Source organism: Talpa europaea (assembly GCF_964194135.1).
Source record: "Talpa europaea genome assembly, chromosome: 8".
NCBI lineage: Eukaryota > Metazoa > Chordata > Mammalia > Eulipotyphla > Talpidae > Talpa > Talpa europaea.
In genome coordinates, this window is record NC_140075.1 from 98782671 (window position 1) to 98801868 (window position 19198).

Here is a 19198-nt window from a genome sequence, read left to right on the forward strand (position 1 = left end):
TTACATATTTTCCTTTAGAACTATGTAAATGTTTTATGCAACTGCAAAGTACAATTAAATTAAAATATAAAAGGCAATTGTTTGCTTCTAGCTAAGATGAAGTAGCAAGGACCAGGTTTACCTTCCCACCTGAAACCAGAAGAGAGAGAAAAAAATGAAACAGACACTAAGACACCAGCAATGAAGGACAGTGATCTCTGAGACACTGCACCAAATAAGAGGACCTCTGTGATTGGCCAGTTTGTGCCTTGGGAGTGTCTAGACTAGAGCAGAGAGAAAGGGTTCAGGTGGAACCAGTGCACTCCCCAAGTCTGAGTTGAAGAGAAAGAGGGAGAGTCTCAGGAGACCAAAGTAGCTAGAATGTAGTACTAAAAGAAAGAACTGTGGAGATCCAGAGGCTCCCCTTTAAATATTCAGCTCAAACACACATACAAAGTGCATGCTTAGGAGGAAACTACTCAATGCTGAGAAAAGGACCTCCTGATAAGAATAGAGGTACACACGAGAGGCAGGGAATAGTCTATTCCTACCAGCAAGGTGGGTATACTTCACAATTCATGGAATATTGGGTAGAATACAAAGAAAGGTCTTGGCCCATTCATGAGGAATAATTACTCTAAACTATACACTGTTGTAGTTCCACCTAACAAATCTTAAAAACAAGATAAGATAGGATCAAATGGTTTCCAAATAACTTGACTGTGTGCCAAAATAAAGCTACAGAATATTTATAGAAATAAAAAATATAGAGCACCAGCAAGATAAAATTTACAATGTCTGGCCTCCAATCCAAAGTTACAGACCATCTAAAGAAGCTGGAAAATATGACCTAAAGGGAGGGGGAGGGGTGGATAAATCAATTGAAACCACAGCCAGAACTGACACTGATATTAGAATAAGCAGGAGGAACATTAAAAAGGTTATTGTTCAGGGCCTCCCCGGTGGCGCAGCGGGTGAGCGCTGAGTTGCGAAGCTGCCCGCGGCCTCTGCGCCGGTTCAATCCCCGGCTGCTCCCCGGCCACCGGAGGAGGGTCCCACATGGCGCGCAGACCTCTCCTGCCGCCCGCTGCTCCCCTCAGCAGTGTACTTCGGTCCTTCTGCCTGCTCTGCTCCCCGCTCTGGCTCTGGTGAATTCTCTCACCCTCCCGCGCTTCTGACTGTACCCAGTGCATGTATAAACAAAACAAACAAACAAACAAATAAATAAAACATGCCTCTAGAAAAATAAAAAAAAAAAAAAAGAAAAGAAACAATGCATGCAAGAAAACAGTGGTTCAGGGCCTCGCCTGGTGACACAGGCAGTTGAGCACAGTACTGTGAAGCTGTCCGTAGCCTCTGCAGCGCCGATTTGATCCCAGCTGGCCGGCAAGGGTCCCACAAGGGACCCTCCCATGGCAAGGGTCTCCCATGGCATGGCAGACCTCTCCAGGTGTCTCACCCACTGCTCCCCTCAGCAGTGTATTTCGTCCGTCTGCCTGTTCTGCTCCCCGCTCTGTCTCTGGTGAATCCTCTCACCCTCCCTCCCATCTGGCCTGTACCCCAGTTCTTGTATAAATAAATAAATAAATCTTTAAAAAAAAAAAAAGAATGAAAACAGTGGTTCAACATCATTACAGTACTAAAAGAATAAAGTCTTGTCAACTTGGAATCTATACCCAGCAAAAATGTGCTTCAAAAACTAAAGATATTTTCAGATACACAAAAGTAGAAAAAATAATTTCAGCAACAGAACCATAAGAAATGTTATAAGCATTACTTTAGGCAGAAGGAAAATGATGCCAGATCTAAATGTATAACTACACAAAAGAATGAACAGCATCAGAACTGGTACATGGGTAATTATATAAGATGTTTTTCTTATTACTTAAAACTCTTTAAAAGATAATTGACTACTTAAACAAAAAACAGTGACAATGCAGTTTTTACTTATGTAAAAATTTAAAACTATGGCAATTATACAAAGGTCAATTGAAAAAAAGCTAGAATAAACTTGCATTAGTCCCCGACTGTCTTTTCTTTTTTGTTGCTGTAACAAATTATGACAAACTGAGAGGTGTAAAATAATACAAATTTGTTATCTTAAAGTTACAGAGGTCAGAAATCCAAAATCAATCTCATTGATGTGAAATTCAAGATACTGACAGAATTGCATTCTTTGTGAAGACTCAGTAAAATGTTTCCTTGCTTTTTCTGTCTTGATATCAGGTAGTAATAGCCTTGTAAATTTGTCCTTTTTCTAAGTTATTTTGGATATTCTAGGTTGTATGCATTTCCATATATATTTTACTATCAGCTTGTCCATCTCTATAAAACAGCTATAAGAATCTTAATTGAGATTATGCGGACTCTACAGATCAGTTTTGGGGAAATCAAGATAGTCTGATATTAGTGTAAAGATAGACAAATTAATTAAAGAAATAGAATTGAGAGTCAGAAACAGACGCATATGAATGTGGATATCTAATTTTTGACAAAGGTAACAAAGGCAATTTAGGGGAGAAAGACTAGTCATTTCAACATATTATGCTGAAAAACTGGATATCTACCTTTAAAAAAGAAACTGTGATCCATACCTTGCACCATCTGAAAAATTAATTCAAAATGAATCTCAGCTCTAACTATAAAACCTAAAATAAAACTTCTAGGAAAAATAAGAAAAAAATCTTGTTCATGTGGTAAGCTATGCTTTCTTAGCTACAAAGACAAAATCATAATTCATAAAAAATAAAATTAGTAAATTGGATTTAATCAAAATTACAAATGTATGCTCCTTGAAAGATGTTGCTAAGACAATGAAAATTCAAGCCAGTGACTAAGAGAAATACATGCTAAGCAGATATCAGATTAAGGTCTTGTATCTTGAATATATAATAACTATTAAAATCTAACAGTAAAAAAATAAACAACCCAATTTAAAAATGGACAAAGGACTTGAAAGCCTCACCAAAGAACACATGACTGCAAATAAGTACATGTAAAAATGCTCAAGAACATTATTAACTAGAAAAATGCTAGGTAAAGCAACAATAAGGTATCATTACTTAACAATTAGTATGACTAAAACTTTTTAAAAATAATCATATTGTGTTGGTGAGAATATGGAGGAACTGTGGAGTAAATGCAAAGAAATAGAAGATAAAAAAAAAAAAGAGCCAAGTGGAAATTTAATAAAAATGAAAAATACAGGACCAAAAAAACCAAGAAAATCATCAAAGAGTGGACTCAACAGCAGAAGGCAGAGCAAAGGCTAAGGAAGCAGTGAACTTGAAAGAGTACAATAGAAATCACCCAGTCTGAGTAACAGAAATAAAATAGACAAAAAAATTAACAAAGCCTGGGAAAACTCATGGGACTATAACAAAAAGCCTAACAGGGCCTCCCCGGTGGCGCAGCGGTTGAGCGCTGGGTTGCGAAGCTGCCCGCGGCCTCTGCGGCGCCGGTTCGATCCCCGGCTGCTCCCCGGCCACCAGAGGAGGGTCCCACATGGCGCGCAGACCTCTCCTGCCGCCCGCTGCTCCCCTCAGCAGTGTACTTCGGTCCTTCTGCCTGCTCTGCTCCCCGCTCTGGCTCTGGTGAATTCTCTCACCCTCCCGCGCTTCTGACTGTACCCAGTGCATGTATAAACAAAAAACAAACAAACAAACCAGCAAACAAATAAATAAAGCATGCCTCTAAAAAAAAAAAAAAAAAAAAAAAGCCTAACATTTGTGTCCAAGGAGTCCCAAAAGGAGAGGAGAGTGGGACTGAATATATATTCATAGAAATAACAACTTGAATGTTCCAAATTTTGGCAAAAAACATAAACCTACAGATTCAAGAAGCTGAATGAATCAAAAAGGACAAATCCAAAGAAATCCACACCAAAACATATTAAAGTTAAAGTTCTGATAAAGAAAAATCTTGAAAGCAGTGAGGGAGAATTTACACCTTACTTACAAGGGAAAACAATTTGAATGCTAGTGTATTTCTCACCACAAATCATGGAGGCCAAAATGGGAGTGGCACAATATTTTTTAAGTGCTAAAATAAAAGGACTATAAACCAGAAATTTATATCCAACAAATATATCCTTTAGGAAGGAAGGAAAAATCAAGACACTCTCAGATGAAGAAAAACTGAGAGAAATTGTTACCAGCTAACACACATTAAAAGAAAATACCTAGTCAGAAAAAAAATATATAAAAGAAGGAACCTTGGAAGAAAGAACAATAAAAGAGTAAAAATGAATTAATGCAAGAGAAAAATCCTTTGTTTTCTAAATTATATTTGATGACTAAAAGCATGTAAGTTTCACTGTATGTATATGTTTAAGACACTATATTACAAATAAAGCCTGGTAAAAGGTTTTAAACTGAGAGAGATTGGTGTGACTTTAAAAGGGTAGTATGTGATGGAGATTTTTGTGGTATGGAATAATATTGTATCTTGATTGTGATGGTGATTGCATAAATCTATAAATGTGATAAAATGGCATAGAACTATGCACACACATCTTAACAATGTCAATTTTCTGATTTTGAGGATGTACTATAGTTATGTAAGATGCATACATTGGGAGAAATTGGGTGAAGAACACAAGGGATTTCTTTGTACTATGTTTGCAACTTCCCGTGGACCTATACTTATTTCAAAATAAAAAGTTAATTTAAAAAAGACAAAGAAATTATGAAATTTTTTAAAAGTAATACCTAATTAGTGAAAACAAAATGAAACAAATAAATCCAAGTGTATTAACTGAGTTAATGGAATAACCACACAGAGGAGCTATTCAAGTGACCTTACAACATAGTAATATGACTCTACATCCTTGATAGGAAATACCCTAAGGACAAAAAGAATTGCAAAAAAAAGAAAGAATTTTAAGCGTTTTTTAGTAATCTTATTGTTGGTAGTCTCATTGTTATTCTGATACTGTTGTGCATATATTGCAGGATAAAGAAAATAAGTAATTATATTAGCATTATTAAGAGCCAGGATTTCTTTGCTAGAGAAAAAAGGAGATATCGGATTAAGATAGTTAAGTAAAAACTATAAAACTGAACAGAAAACACCAGTATAATTTCATTATTTTCTCTTAAAAGAAAAATCATATTTCTTAGTCCTGTTCTCCATAAAGACCCAGAAAAATGACCAACCTAGGAGCAATGAGTCACCAGATTGTGGTCCCTAAAGAACATTTCCTATAAAAAGGAAAATAGAGTTGTTGTTGTTGTTGTTGTTGCTGTTGTTGTTGTTGTTGTTGTTGTTTTACATGGCTGATTACGGGCTTGACACAGGAAATATATAAGATGAACCTGAAAATTTTGTCCTTATATTAGGTTAGTAAGGAAGCTATCAGAGTAAGGAAGCATTTGGTTTAAAACACCAGACTGGCCAAAAACCCTACACTGGTGAAAGATAAGACAAATGAAGCATCAGTAAGAACTGCTGCAGTGGGTTAAAATGCATCCAATATATTTAAATCTGTGAATTCATAATGATACTCAAAAAAATAACTTTATCGATCGTCTTTGGTGAGTACGAGGAAAACAACTCATTATTTTGAAAACTGGTAAATAAAGAGGGGAAATCATTTATCCTGCCTTTCATATGTGAACTATACTACACAATAACCAAAATTTTAATGAGGAAATGTTTCTCTTTATAGAAGTTACTGAGCTAATAAATGAAGAAATAATGATTGCCTCAAATTGAATGCCACCTTTTTGCAACCCTTAATGGAATAAAGGATCTAGGCAATTATCATCAAAGGCAGCTAACATCAGTAAAAGAGAGATAACCAGACCAAGTGAGCCTCCTGATGAAAATACACATCACCACTTAGGGATTGTGCTTGCCCAGAAAACTGAACCTGAATCTACTCAAGTCTCTAGACCTCACTACCAATTCACAGGAATAACACCATGGGGATGCAATGAGAAAATCCAGTCTGGGAAACCCTACAGTGCAAACAACCCAGTTTCTTCCACAAATATCATTCAAGGGAGGGAGGGTGACCCACCGATTTATAGAGACTTAAATTGAAATGCAGGAATCCTATTTGGATCCCAATTTAAGCTAAAGGGAATTAAATGCTGACCAAAAACTTGATAGTCAAGTTCTCGTTAACTTTGGCCTACTGTGGGTTTGTTTTTTTAAGTTCTTACCATTTAGAGATAAATTCTGAAACATTTACGCATCTTGAATTTGCTTCAAAATAACCTGAGGTCAAGGAGGAAAGTGGGGGTGAGAAGAAATGAAACAAGATTGGCCATGAGTTGATCTCTATTGAGATCTGGTGATAAATACATGGAGATTCATGTCCCTACCCTCTTATTTTTGAATTGGCTTGAAGTGTTTCATAATTATTTTTTACACAGAGCCAGAAAATTATATTTTTAAACTTGTCCTCTTACGCTCCAGCCGTCAGTCTTTATTCTCTGGAGCATAGACGTAACAGTCTCATAATAATGGTACTGGTAATAGTAACATCAGTAACAGTAAGCATTTTTGGAGCACATATTTATTCCCCGTGAAACTTGTGTGATGAGTTTTGTGTGAAAATTTCCATTTAATTCTAATAAAGTCCTGCAGTAAGTACTATTATCTCTATTCTACAGCTGAGGAACCTGAGGGAGAGCCATCTGATGACAAAGCTAAGCCTCAAGCCCGGACTGACTGCACATTTCCAGCTTACACTCACTAAGCTACCCCAACACTCAAGGGTAAAAGATGAAAATGGCTTCCATGTCCCCAGGCTGCTCTTCTGTGGACTAAACATCTTGAGATCTCAGGCTTTGCTGCTCCTCCTTGAATGTGGCTTCAATGCCCCCAACCATCTTTGCTGTCTCCCTTGCAACACCTGCCAGAAACTGTAAAAGTAGTTGAGTTTCTTGAAATTATCTCACCCCCTGAGTTTCTTGAAATTATTCCTCACAGTCTAGACTATCCCCAACCCCACCCTGGCTGCGAAGATTCCAGAAGAGCTCAGCTCCTCCGCTATGTTGCCTAGGAGCTCAAACATGTGCACCTCCCAGGGGTGGCATGGCTCACCTGGGCCACGGTGTCTCTTCTCCATCCAGATGTAGCAGTTGTTCTGGGCCACCCCGGTCTGTGAGTCCAGGAAGGGGAGACGCACGCTGCGCTCGGCGCACAGCCGCGAGTTGTAACTCCGACAGTGCTCAATGGCTTCTTTATAAAACTGGTCCCCAAGCCTGGCAGGAGACAGAGAGAAGGAGTGAGGCCAGGGAAAAGCAAAACACACCTGTAGAGAAACTGGGTGTCATGCCCACTTTCCAGTTAGATTTTGCAGTTGTGAAGACGAGGCAGTGAGCACCAACCAGCACCTGTTACCTGTGCCCAATCCGCGAGGGAAGCAGGAAACCCCTTTAACAAAGAGCCTAGGATCCAAGAATAAAACACCAGTCAATGGGACAAGTCCCTGTTTTAGGAAGCACGAGGTCTTGCTCTAGAATGGAGGTAGCTCTGGGATAATCTTGTGTGGATTTATGGGGTATCGGCTTCTAGAGCCCCCTCATGAAGAGCCTCCATTGACCACACTTTGTACCCAGTGGTCAGCAGCAAAAGCACCATAAGAGGAATGCAAACCACCAGCATAGATGTGTGAGTTTCCATTACAATAAAAAATAAGCACTCCGTATAAAGACTTGGACAGAGGAAACGCCCTGTGAGCAGAGCTAGTGTGAAGGGAGGGAGGTGAAGAAGGGCATGCAGCAATCTTTTAAAACTACACACTTAAGGCAAAATAACTTCCTAATGAAAAGCAAACAAAAGGACCATTTAAAATAGAAACAGTTGAAATTTGAACCCACAATAATTCAGTTCCTGGGGGTTATAACACAAATAAAAAGACTTGTCTGGTTTGATGGAGTGGTGATCTGATTAAGTAAATTTTACATTCCTGAATGTTTGGTATCCTTGGACATGTGGTGATGCTACTAATTTTGAGAAAATGCCCTTTGCAAAGGCCAAAAACATTGTATTGATATAACTAATCACCGCGAAGCAGAAAAATAATCAATGAGATCAAATAAAAGATAGGCCTATGGTGGAGGGTAATAAAGGACTCAAGGAAACACAAATGTAATAACATCACCTCTGCCAGGTAAACTTGAGCTTCATAGTGAGGAGAGGAGGACAGGCAGGCAGGGGAGGAGCACAAGGAGAGCCGGGCCAAATGGGAGAATCAAGTCGTTCATTTTAAAGCAACATTATGAATGTCCCTTTGTTTGATTCGCTCTAGGTTTGAGGAGCCAAATTAGAAAGGGAAGTCTCTTAAGTTAAAAATAATATATTTCTTAACCAAAATATCTTTAGAAGAATAAAGAAAGCTAAATTTTAAATGGATTTTTCTATACTTTTTTTTTTTTTTTTTTTTAAGTCAGTGGTTCAGAGTCAACCAGAGTTTAAAGCAAATTTCTTATTCTGGGAGGACACAACCATTGACGTGTCTAAAGTATTTTTAGGAAATTCCTTGTTGACATTTCTCCTTTATTTAAAAAAAAAAAAAAAAAACTTAGCTCTTTTTTCACCTCTGAATATCTTCACTCTCCAAGGAAGGCATATGCACTCAGAAAGTGTCCTAGCAGTTGCAGAACTAAAGTGTAATCAAATTATAACAGTCACACAGCTGGAAATGAATTGGGGAGGGGGAGAGATGTCTATTAAAATGCTATAAAACGAACAGCACATACGCTGATGTAATCAAAGTTGGTAACAAGGATCATGAGATTGATCAAATATAAAGAACCACTTCCGACAAAGTGTTCACATCTGCGTCCCACCTTCTAGAGTGCCTCCTCCTGCTAAGGCAAGGAAGCCCCGTGCAACAAAACTTTCAGGGGCAGCTCAGCCCAGGCAAGGTGACACAGTCTGTGCAGGTGCCCCAGGTACTCCCGGCCCCCCTCCAACCAACATGGACCAGTCTCACCACAGAGATGAGAACTGACAAGAGCACGTGACCCAGAGGTGTCCAATGTGAGAAACAGTTATCTGGCTTCCCACGATTTTTTGACAGACTGCCAAACATGATGTTAACTATTCCAACCCCAGAAAATCTGCTGAAAGAGAATCCATAAAATCAGATCTAAAAGAAAATCACACACTAAGACTCACTGAGTGGAAAGAAGAGGGTTTCCATGTGCAAAACAAACCCTAGAAGTCAGCACAAAAGAAATCTGTAGTAGTATCTCAAATTAGACTCTCCCCAAAATGCTCCATAACTCAGGTCCAACTGCTTGGATCCCAGAGAGAGGAGCAAGAAAGTAAACTTGCTGAAAAGGAAAAATGAGATTGGCCAAGTCGATGCCCCACACCAAGTGGAACAAGAAAGTCAAACAGAGTGGCACGCTGGAAGAAAATTAATTTCACCTTAAATACTTTCCACATTCATAACATGCAATGTTATTAGTAACAGGCATGCTAGGGGGGAAATGTGTATTTTTAAATGTAATCTTTGTGTGAACGATACCTCTCTTACATAAACAGAAAAGACTTTCTGTGCACTGGAACAACTATATTAGAGACTGAAGCTGCAAAAATGTGATATCCAACACCCTCTCTGCCATCGTCTCCAGGGAAGTCACTTTTAAACAGACCAGGCGTTGGCAGAGATTCGGAAACAAATGTTTAAAGCCGTTTTCAAGACCTGGGAAGAGAAAAGAGACTTCACCCTCCTTGATAAATTCAAGCAGCACTTCTCCAAAAGTTAATTAGCCAAAATCTTCACAGGGCTTGCTCTGCTTTCTAGAAGAAAATCAATGGTCGGGTCTCCCTAACCCATGGAAAGCAATTTAAAATAAGACAGAGGACAAATGTCCTTTTCAATATGGTATTTCTTAAAAAAAAAAAAAAATCCACAATGATAAGATCCCAGGGGTGACATTTGCATGAAAGTTGCAAAGGGCAGAGGGAGCAGGGAAAGGCTGGCAGTGAATGACTCATTTTGTGGAGTGGTGACCAGCGTGCCCCAGGCTGGGTCAGGCACAGCCCAGCCTCAGCCATCTCCTGCCTGTCCCAAAGCCAGGGGCTGGATTACCACGGGATGATAGATGTCTTGGGCTCCAAGAAGCTGGCACAAGGCAGAGTAAAATGATGTTCTCATCAACAACTGACTTCAGGCTACTCAAAGCTGTAATCAGAAGCGGGAAAGGCAAGGGGGACAAATTGCTGGGCTCTGCCAGAGCCAGAGCCAGAGCCCCCAAGGCCTGCAGCCTGGAGCAGAGCTCCACCCCGTGCTGGGGGAGGTGTGAGATCCCTACACTATCCCACCTGGAATGGAGGAGGAGGAATCACCCCAGGTCTGAGAGCTGTACATTCTACAGATTTCCAGTGACCCTCCTAGAACATAACCAGAGCAGGGCTTCCCAGGGGCCACAGAGGCCTTCTAGGTGTAAGGAAAAACTGAAACTTCTAAACGATTGCCATCTAGACTCCAAATGTGATTTTCAGAAACTCTGCTCCTCTTCTTCCTCACACATCCACCTTCCTCCCTCTTTTGTTCTCTTAGATTCCACATCTACTGACTCCCAGCTCTAGCCCTCCAGCCCCAACACCTGCGCCCCCTCCCTTCCCACTGTCCCTCTGGCCCTGCCTTCTGAATCATGGGCAGGTGTCCCGCCATACCGCAAACACATGTCCAAGAGTAAACCCCTCCCTTTATGCTAGAAGCCCCCGCTCCCTCCCCCAGTGCCTGGCTTCTGGGGTCGGCTGGGGGGGGCTGAGGAATGCAGCCCTGGCTGGTGCCTCCCTAGCGGGCTGTCCTTGACCCTCCCCTTTCCTTCCTCCCATCGGGCACAGAAGTCTTTCATTTCTCTAGGAGTGGTCCCCTGCTCTCCTCCCACTGCACGGCCACAAGTCCCCTCTGGCTGTAAAAACAGGACCTTGGCCCTCCACTGCTATTTGTGCACACAAACAGAGATAAGCAGAGATAAAGAGCAGCCCTGGCCCATGCAGGGTTTCTGGCCGCTCCTCCCCCAAGAGGCCCCTCTTTTTCTCTGTGGGCACCTGGATTTCTTGCTGTCTCTAGCTGCCCACACTTCCACAACTCCCCCCAATCACATTAAAACTCATCTACACCAAGATGCTAACTTCCCCCAACTTGCATTTTAACATGCGTAACTCTAACCGTGACATGGAAAAGCCTGGCTCACAACTAGCAGGTGGGGGTGGAGGAGCAGTATTTGGCAAGGTGAAAGAACTGGTCATTTTCCTCAAAGTTACACAGTTCCTAAAGCTGCCCTTGAAAGAAAACCTAGTTTACTGTTTACTCTGAATGGAATTGTATCCCTGCCCACACCCCCAAAAAATAAATTTATATGCTTAATTTCTAACCTAAGAGCTAGCTTGCTAAGCATGATAGTGTTAGGGGGAAAAGGATGTCGCCAGGAACCTGTTCAATATCGGGGCTGCTCTATAACAATAGTATTTAGAAAGCGGACATGGGGTGGGTAATTAAGTGATGAGGATGGAACCCTTGTGTTGGGATTAGTGCCCTTATAACACTCAAGAAAGTTCTCTCCCCCCCTACCTCCCAAGAAGACAGCTGCAAGTCAGAAAGGCTGACCTCACCAGAACTGGACCATACTAATAGACACACTGATCTCAGACTTCTCAGCCTCCAGAACGGTGAAAAATAAATATTTGTTGTTTCACACACCCAGTCTATGGTGCTTTGTTATGATAGCCTGAGCTGATGAAGACAGTGTTTCTGGATATTTCTAACAGGAAAAGGGGATAGAAAATGGGTGAGAGTGTGACTTCTATCCCCTTCCTTCCTCATTTAGATTCTTTCTACAAAGACAATACTATTAATAACGTCAATGTCATCTCAATACCATGCTCAATATTTGCTTTCCCTATTAGAATCTAAATTCCATGAGGACAGGGACCACTGAACTCAGCCACTCAGCCTGTGCACTGAACAACTCCAGGGGGCGCCATGCATGTTAACTTCAGTGTGAATGGCACACCCTGGAGCAATGTAATCCTGAGCCCAGCATTCCTGGAACTTTTACCAATTCATTCCCACTGTTCAGTGCAGAGTCCAGCACACAATAGATGACAATTAAGTCTTTATTGAATCACATTCAAAAACAGCTCATAGACTACTTAACCTCTGGTGGGTATTTACATTAAAGCAGTGAAGCATACAGAGCATTGGGTGTGTAGTCTTCAGTTTGTTGCATGTGTAAGCAGGTGATTTCAATTGCATGGCTGCCTACTTGCAACTTTAGAAAAAAATCAAGAGATGTCTGCTGCAATCACTCTCATTTAGCTCTCTTCACCGGGTTCCTGGCTTATTGCAACAGACTCCTGACTGCAATCACTACAGTTCTCCTTCCCATCCTAACAAAAAGAAACCCCTCAAGTCTAGTTTTCATTCTCACTCTTCAGCATAGCAGCCAAGATGGTGCCCAGATGCCCCCAAATTCCTCCATCTCATCATCAGGGCCCTTGGAACACTGAGGTGTTGGGACAGAGAGGATGTAACAGGGTGGTCCCCAGGAAAGGGGGAGGTTCCAGGTTCCCTGCCCCACCCAAATGGAGGGTGGAGCTGAGCAGGGAGAGAAGAAGCTGCAGAGGAGACTGAGGAAGGAAGCAGGATGGAGCCAGAAGGAGACCTGGAGGAGGCACATGGAGCCTGGAGACACGTGAAGAAACTGCGCTTGTCTTTTGGTTGTGGACTGGGTGACACGGATGTGGGTGAGACCTGTGGGGAGGTGACAATGGCAGCTTTTATCTTGCTTTTAATTTTGCTCTTTTCCTTCCAAAATTGTCTGGTGGTTTCTGATCCTTTTCTGTGGGTCTCCACTGGAAGATGCTTTAGACTTGTGGCAGGCTTTGGGGCCTTGCTCTGGGCCAATCCTGCTTGGGTGAACTTTTACCCACAAGGGGACGGGTAACTTTGGGTGCTTGATTTAGAAACTAGATCCTTTGCCTTTCCTGTATTGTTCACTAGTTGTAATAAAGCTCCTTCCCATTAAAGTCTCACATGTTTTGTATTGATGCGGCCGATGACAGAACCCATTTAGACATTGAGAACAGGGACTTGGAGTCAGGCAGCTCTGAGTCCAGTTACACTATCCGGGGCACATTTCTTACCCTCCCTGAGCCTAAATTAAACTACTTCCTGCAGTTTAAGTTATGTAATCCCTACTTCACATCTGTAGAGAAGTAAATGAGATCGAACCCTTGCCACCCCAAGGTAAATGCCCTTAATTAATAGTGGTTCCTTTCTCCTTCCTGCAAATGGAAGTATTTTCCGCCATGTTGTGACACGCGTTTCCGGTCCCACCCAAACCTGTGTCCCAAGCCAGGAGGCAGCTGGGTGGCCGAGGCCAAAGCTCATGCGTCAGGAGAGCACAGCAGCCTGATGAGCCCCACCATTCAAAGCCCACCCCGAGTGCCCAGACTGCACATGGCTGCCCTGTCCCCAAGGCCAGCATTTGTCATATTGGCAAACATGAAGCATAAATGAATCCTCATCTGACCTCCCTGAGTCTGTCAAGTCAACAGACCCACCCCAGGGCCATGAAAAACCTCCTACAGAGGTCCTTCTTCCTACCTGGAATTCTTGCCTCCTGCCCTTCCCTCTATCAGGAATTTCTCCAATTATCCTGCCAAAAGTGCCTATTCCTTAACTTCTCACAGCAACCTAATTCTCTCACTCAAGTTCAGCCAGTCTCTACCACCCTCCTTATCTCTCCCCACCCAACTAGATTACAAGCATCTTAAAGACATGGATTAAGAGGCATGTACTTCTATGCTACCCAACCAAGCTCAGTGCTGGGAATGTGGACACAGGTGATAAACAGAGGCCATTTAATTGAAATGCCATGCCATCCTTAGCAAACTAATGGAAACTTCTCAGTTGAGAGATGCTTGGGACACTCTAACTTTCTGCATATAGGAAGATGGGGTGACTCTGAAGCTACCTGACTTCTCCAGAGTACAGGTTTGGCAATCTGAAAACAGGTATCTTACAAGTTCAAATCCTACAGAATTTTCCCCATCACCTTTAAAAAAGGCTCTTTGATGGGCCTCCCCGGTGGCGCAGCGGTTGAGCGCTGGGTTGCGAAACTGCGCGCGGCCTCTGCGGCACCGGTTCGATCCCCGGCTGCTCCCCAGCCACCAGAGGAGGGTCCCACATGGCGTGCAGACCTCTCCTGCCGCCTGCTGCTTCCCTCAGCAGTGTACTTCGGACCTTCTGCCTGCTCTGCTCCCCGCTCTGGCTCTGGTGAATTCTCTCACCCTCCCGCGCTTCTGACTGTACCCAGTGCATTAAAAACAAACAAACAAACAAACCAGCAAACAAATAAATAAAGCATGCCTCTATAAAAAAAAAAAAAAAAAAAAAAAAGGCTCTTTGACAACTGAGATTTTCCTTCCTCCACCTACACAGCCCATGCCACTTCGCAAGATATAGAACTTAAATTCCCTCTTCTCTGAAATTTATAAGCTCACTAACTGCTCTGCTGTGCTGTCATCAGACCCACCAGAAGGGCTAGATCTGCTGAAGGAAATGCCCTTTGGTGTTCATCAAGAATGCCATTGTCCCGGGCCTCCCCGGTGGCGCAGCGGTTGAGCGCTGGGTTGCGAAGCTGCGCGCGGCCTCTGCGGCACCGGTTCGATCCCCGGCTGCTCCCTGGCCACCGGAGGAGGGTCCCACATGGCGTGCAGACCTCTCCTGCCGCCCGCTGCTCCCCTCAGCAGTGTACTTCGGTCCTTCTGCCTGCTCTGCTCCCCGCTCTGGCTCTGGTGAATTCTCTCACCCTCCCGCGCTTCTGGCTGTACCCAGTGCATGTATAGACAGAACGGACAGACAGACCAGCAGACAAATAAATAAAGCATGCCTCTATAAAAAAAAAAAAAAAAAAAAAAAAAAAAAGAATGCCATTGTCCCACCTCCAGCAGAATGGTCTGGGCTGTGGCTCTCAAACTGCCAGAATCAATGGGGGGGGGGAGGGGGATTGTAAAATCCTAACTCTGGACAGCTAGCATATGATCCAAACAACTGTATTTTTTGATAGATTTCCCCCCATGATTCTGAGAAACATGAGACTCACTGCCTGAGGACAGCTCCCCAGCCTCCAAAGCTAGGGTGTGAACAAGAGGGCCTTGTGAGGCTCTTTCACCAAGTTTAATGGTAGAGCTGGAAAGCCCAATGAACTAACTTTAACTCAGCTGGTTTTGTTCCTGTGGAGAAACTGTTTTCAGGCAGCTGACTTGGATTATCTTAGCAGCAGTAACCTGAAGCAACTTAGTCCCACAGAAGTCCTCATCCCTAACAAAACATGCAGGAGATTGGGTCAGGCGAGTGTTAGGAGAAGCTCCTGACATCTTTGGAGTGTGGCTCAGCCAGTAACTGTGACCTTCATCACATCACCAGAAGGGCACCTTGGAGTCAAGGTGATTGCATTACAAAAGACGAGTCAAACAAAGGATGAATGTGAACCCTAAAACTCTCATCATGACTCCAGTACCACTCAGTCTGGTGTTCAGGCCCACCAGGCCCCATAAATCCCTTTTCTGGCATCTACTCTGGGGAAGACTTTTCAGGGACTTATTATGCAAAGCTGCCTAAGCAAGACGAAATTTATATTGAACCTGGCCATGATTTCTGAGCTGCCACTGGGTGTTCTGATGACGAAGTCAAGTGGCTGACAAGGACAGGAGACTGGAGGCAGGAGAAAGCAGTGTGATTCCTCCCAATAAATAGTGGGGTGTGTGGGAGACAGGGGGCAGAGAAAAGCAGATGCTCCGGGGGAGGAGGAAGACCCGTAATTTTTCTCATAACCAAGGTTTTCCTTTCAAATGACTTCTGGACATGACCAAATAAATCTGTCCTCCGGAGGCTGAGGAAAGTGTAGAACACAACCAACTTTCAAAACTGAAAACAAACCAAGCAACTGCTTTATCCAGGGGGAAGTGTACTAGAAAGAAAACACACCCATCACAGAAATGTCACTAGTTGAGAAAATACTTCTAGTTTCCCTTGCTCACCGGCTGAGTCCTACTGGAGCCCCAGCGACAAGCTGGGGCCGGTGTGTCACCCCAGGGGGTGATCAGCTGTAGAAGCAGACCACGGGCATTTCTTGGACAAAGGCATCCTCGGGCTCCTACACTGCTGCCAGAATACATGGGCCTCAATGCTGCCTCCCCAGTAAAGGGAATATTGGTCTGTCATTTAAAAGTCACAAATGGTGAATCCTTTTGTAGTCAGTCCTCAATACAGCAGCCCAAGTGATCTTTTTTTTTAAGATTTATTTATGCATACAAGAACTGGGATACAGGCCAGAGGTGCAGGGGGTGAGAGGATTCACCAGAGACAGAGTAGGGAACAGAACAGGCAGATTGACTGAAATACACTGCTGAGGGGAGCCGCGGGCAAGTCAGGAGATGTCTGCTATGCCATATGAGTGACTCCCTGGCAGGGGATCGAACTCATGTTTCAGTGGCTGCAGACAGCTTCATAGGTTGTGTCTTAACCCCTTCCACCACAAGGGAGGCCCCCCAAGTGATCTTTTTTTTTTTTAATTTCTTTTTAAAGAGTGTAGCAGAGTCTTTTTTTTTTCTCTTTAAGATTTATTTATTTATACAAGCACTGGGTACAGTCAGAAGCACAGGAGGGTGAGAGAATTCACCAGAGCCAGAGCAGGGAACAGAGCAGGCAGAAGGACCAAAGTACACTGCTGAGGGGAGCAGCGGCCGGCAGGAGAGGTCTGTGCGCCATGTGGGACCCTCCTCCGGTGGCCGGGGAGCAGCCGGGGATCGAACCGGCGCTGCAGAGGCTGCGGGCAGCTTCACAACCCAGTGCTCAACCGCTGCACCACCGGGGAGGCCCCCAAATGATCTTTTTAAAAAGGAAATCAGAACATGACTTCCTCTGACTTAAATTCTTCCAGTGGCGCCTCACTGCACTAGGAATAAAATTCCAACTCTTTCCCATGGCTACAACCCTGCCCCTCCAGACTGTCTGGCCAAGCAAACCTTTCCTATTTCATCTTGTCTCCTGCCCCCCTTCCTACTGCACTTCATCCTTACTGTACTTTTTTATCCCTCTAATATACCAAGATCATCTTACCTCAGGACCTTTGCACATGCTCTTCCCGCTTCCCGGTACACATTTCTCCCAGATCTTCTAATGACTGACTTCTTCCCAGAGAAATCTTTTTAACCCATCCTATTTGGCATCCCAACCTGCTCTACTGCTCTAGTTACACTATCTCATGTTTTATTTTAGTCTCATAATAGCACTAAAATTTATCTGAGAGTGTACAACATAGTGACTATAGTTAATAATATTATATTGTATATTAGAAAATGGCTAAGGGCATAGCTCTTCAAAGTTCTCATCACAAGAAAAAGAAATTTTGTAATTATATGAGGTGATGGATGTTAACTAGTCTTAATAGTGATGATAATTTTACATTTAACAAATATGAAAGTATGTTACAAATCTAAAAATTAATATAATGTATGTTGAGTATATCACAATAAAAAAGTGGGGGGTTTTGTTAGTTTGTTTTCTCTTTGCCTGCTGATTATCTCTACAGAACTAAATTGGGGGCTCAAGGAGAAGAGGGTCCTTGTTTCTCTTGCCTGCCACTGGATCCCTGCACACAACAGAGCATTTGGAACACAGGAAATATTCAGCAGGTACCACTGAACAAAAGAATGAAAGATCTAGGCCTACCTACAACAACTGGATGATAGGGAAACCTGGCCTTCCAGAAGGCAAGAAAGTCAGTGCTAAAGGGAGCACCCCACCCCCACCCCAACACAAGGAATAAGAACTTCACCCACCTTCCTACTTCTGATCCTCCTTGCTCAATATACTGATATGACAGTAGGTTAGGGGCCCACTCTGCTGTCAAAACTCAGATCTTGTTCATGACCCCACAATGCCACCCATACACCCAATAACAGGAGAGAGTGAGGCCCAGTGGATAAACACTGCAACATCAGTCACTCTTTCTATGCCCAAAAAGGACATTCCAGGCCTGATATTGGCACTGTTTACTGCAGTGTCAGGTGCTGATCCCCCAAGTCCCCATCCACTTCCCTGGAAGGGCCTTTCTCTGAATTAACCTCCTCTCCATGTTCTTTCTCAGAGAGTTGATCCACATTCCTTTCCAGAACTGAGCCTACGGGCAGGGAAGGGACAGGAGGGGGTGGGGACGCACTGCTTGACGGGAAATCAATGGGAACTTGAAGGTCATCAGGAGGGCACTGTCTCCCCATCATGCACCTGCTGGGATGGGATTTGTGGTCCTGACCTCACTTGGGGCCTCTGCCCTCCTGTCAGAGTTGGTTAAAATCAGCCTGCAGAAGCAAACACTCTGCAGACCAAATGATCTCCTGGCCGCCCTTCGAAGGGACATCAAGGCAAACAAAGAAGTGCAGTCTCATATAACAGCCACAAGGTTGAGAGTCACCCCTTATTTCTCTCAGGAGCCCCCTGGGAAAACTGTCTCAGGCTGACCGTTGTTTGATAAAACACATTTGTAAACTTTCTAATAAGGACAGAACAAAACTAGGCCAACTATGAAACTGGCCATGTCCCTAAATTTAAGTTCTCTGGGAGAAAAGGTAGAAATATCCTGGGAGGCTAAGAAGACCAAAACCCAAATCTCAAGTGTACCCTAGAAAATACCCAAAACTGCTTCATAGTTCTACATCCATGACAATGACAAAGGGTACCAAACCTCCACATGGCTTCAAGGAGGTCTACTTTTCTTCCCATCCCAACAGCTAAAAGGATACATGACTAAATTTAGAATCTGACCCTCCTTTTCTCACAGAACCATATCCCTATGTTCTGTTTCCTTCCCTCCTTCCTTCCAATGCCTTTCCCATCCACTGTCTTCCTTCCCCAGTCCTTCCATCTCAGCAAGAGTCAACATACAGGTCGGAAGCAAAGCATTCAGCTCACATGTCCAAACCAAAAGTTGAAACTAGTATAAAAGTGAGGAAGAGACACCCTTAACATATTTATAGAAGGATATCAGATTGGTTGGCAATAACAATAATATTGGCATGGCTCCCACTTATTAAGCACTTACTATGTGTGCCAGGCCCTGTTCTAAGCACTTTACATGTATGATTTCATTCTCACAAAAAAATCCCATCTTATGATTTCTTCCACCCATTTCACAGATTAGGAAACTGAGGCATAGAAAGTCTTAAGAAGCACTGT

The 19198-nt window shown here is 43.2% G+C and overlaps 1 protein-coding gene across 3 annotated transcripts in view; it reads right to left on the reverse strand.

Annotated features, from left to right (window-relative positions):
* DPF3 (double PHD fingers 3) overlaps nt 1-19198 on the reverse strand; it is a gene marked incomplete at both ends in the record, with an annotated part of 242164 nt that overhangs the window by 130560 nt on the left and 92406 nt on the right. For all 3 annotated transcript variants that reach the window (XM_084241388.1, XM_084241390.1, XM_084241389.1), the window contains one exon: nt 7033-7193. In XM_084241388.1, coding sequence (XP_084097514.1) covers nt 7033-7193 — 161 coding nt within the window. The remainder of the gene's footprint in view (nt 1-7032; nt 7194-19198) is intronic.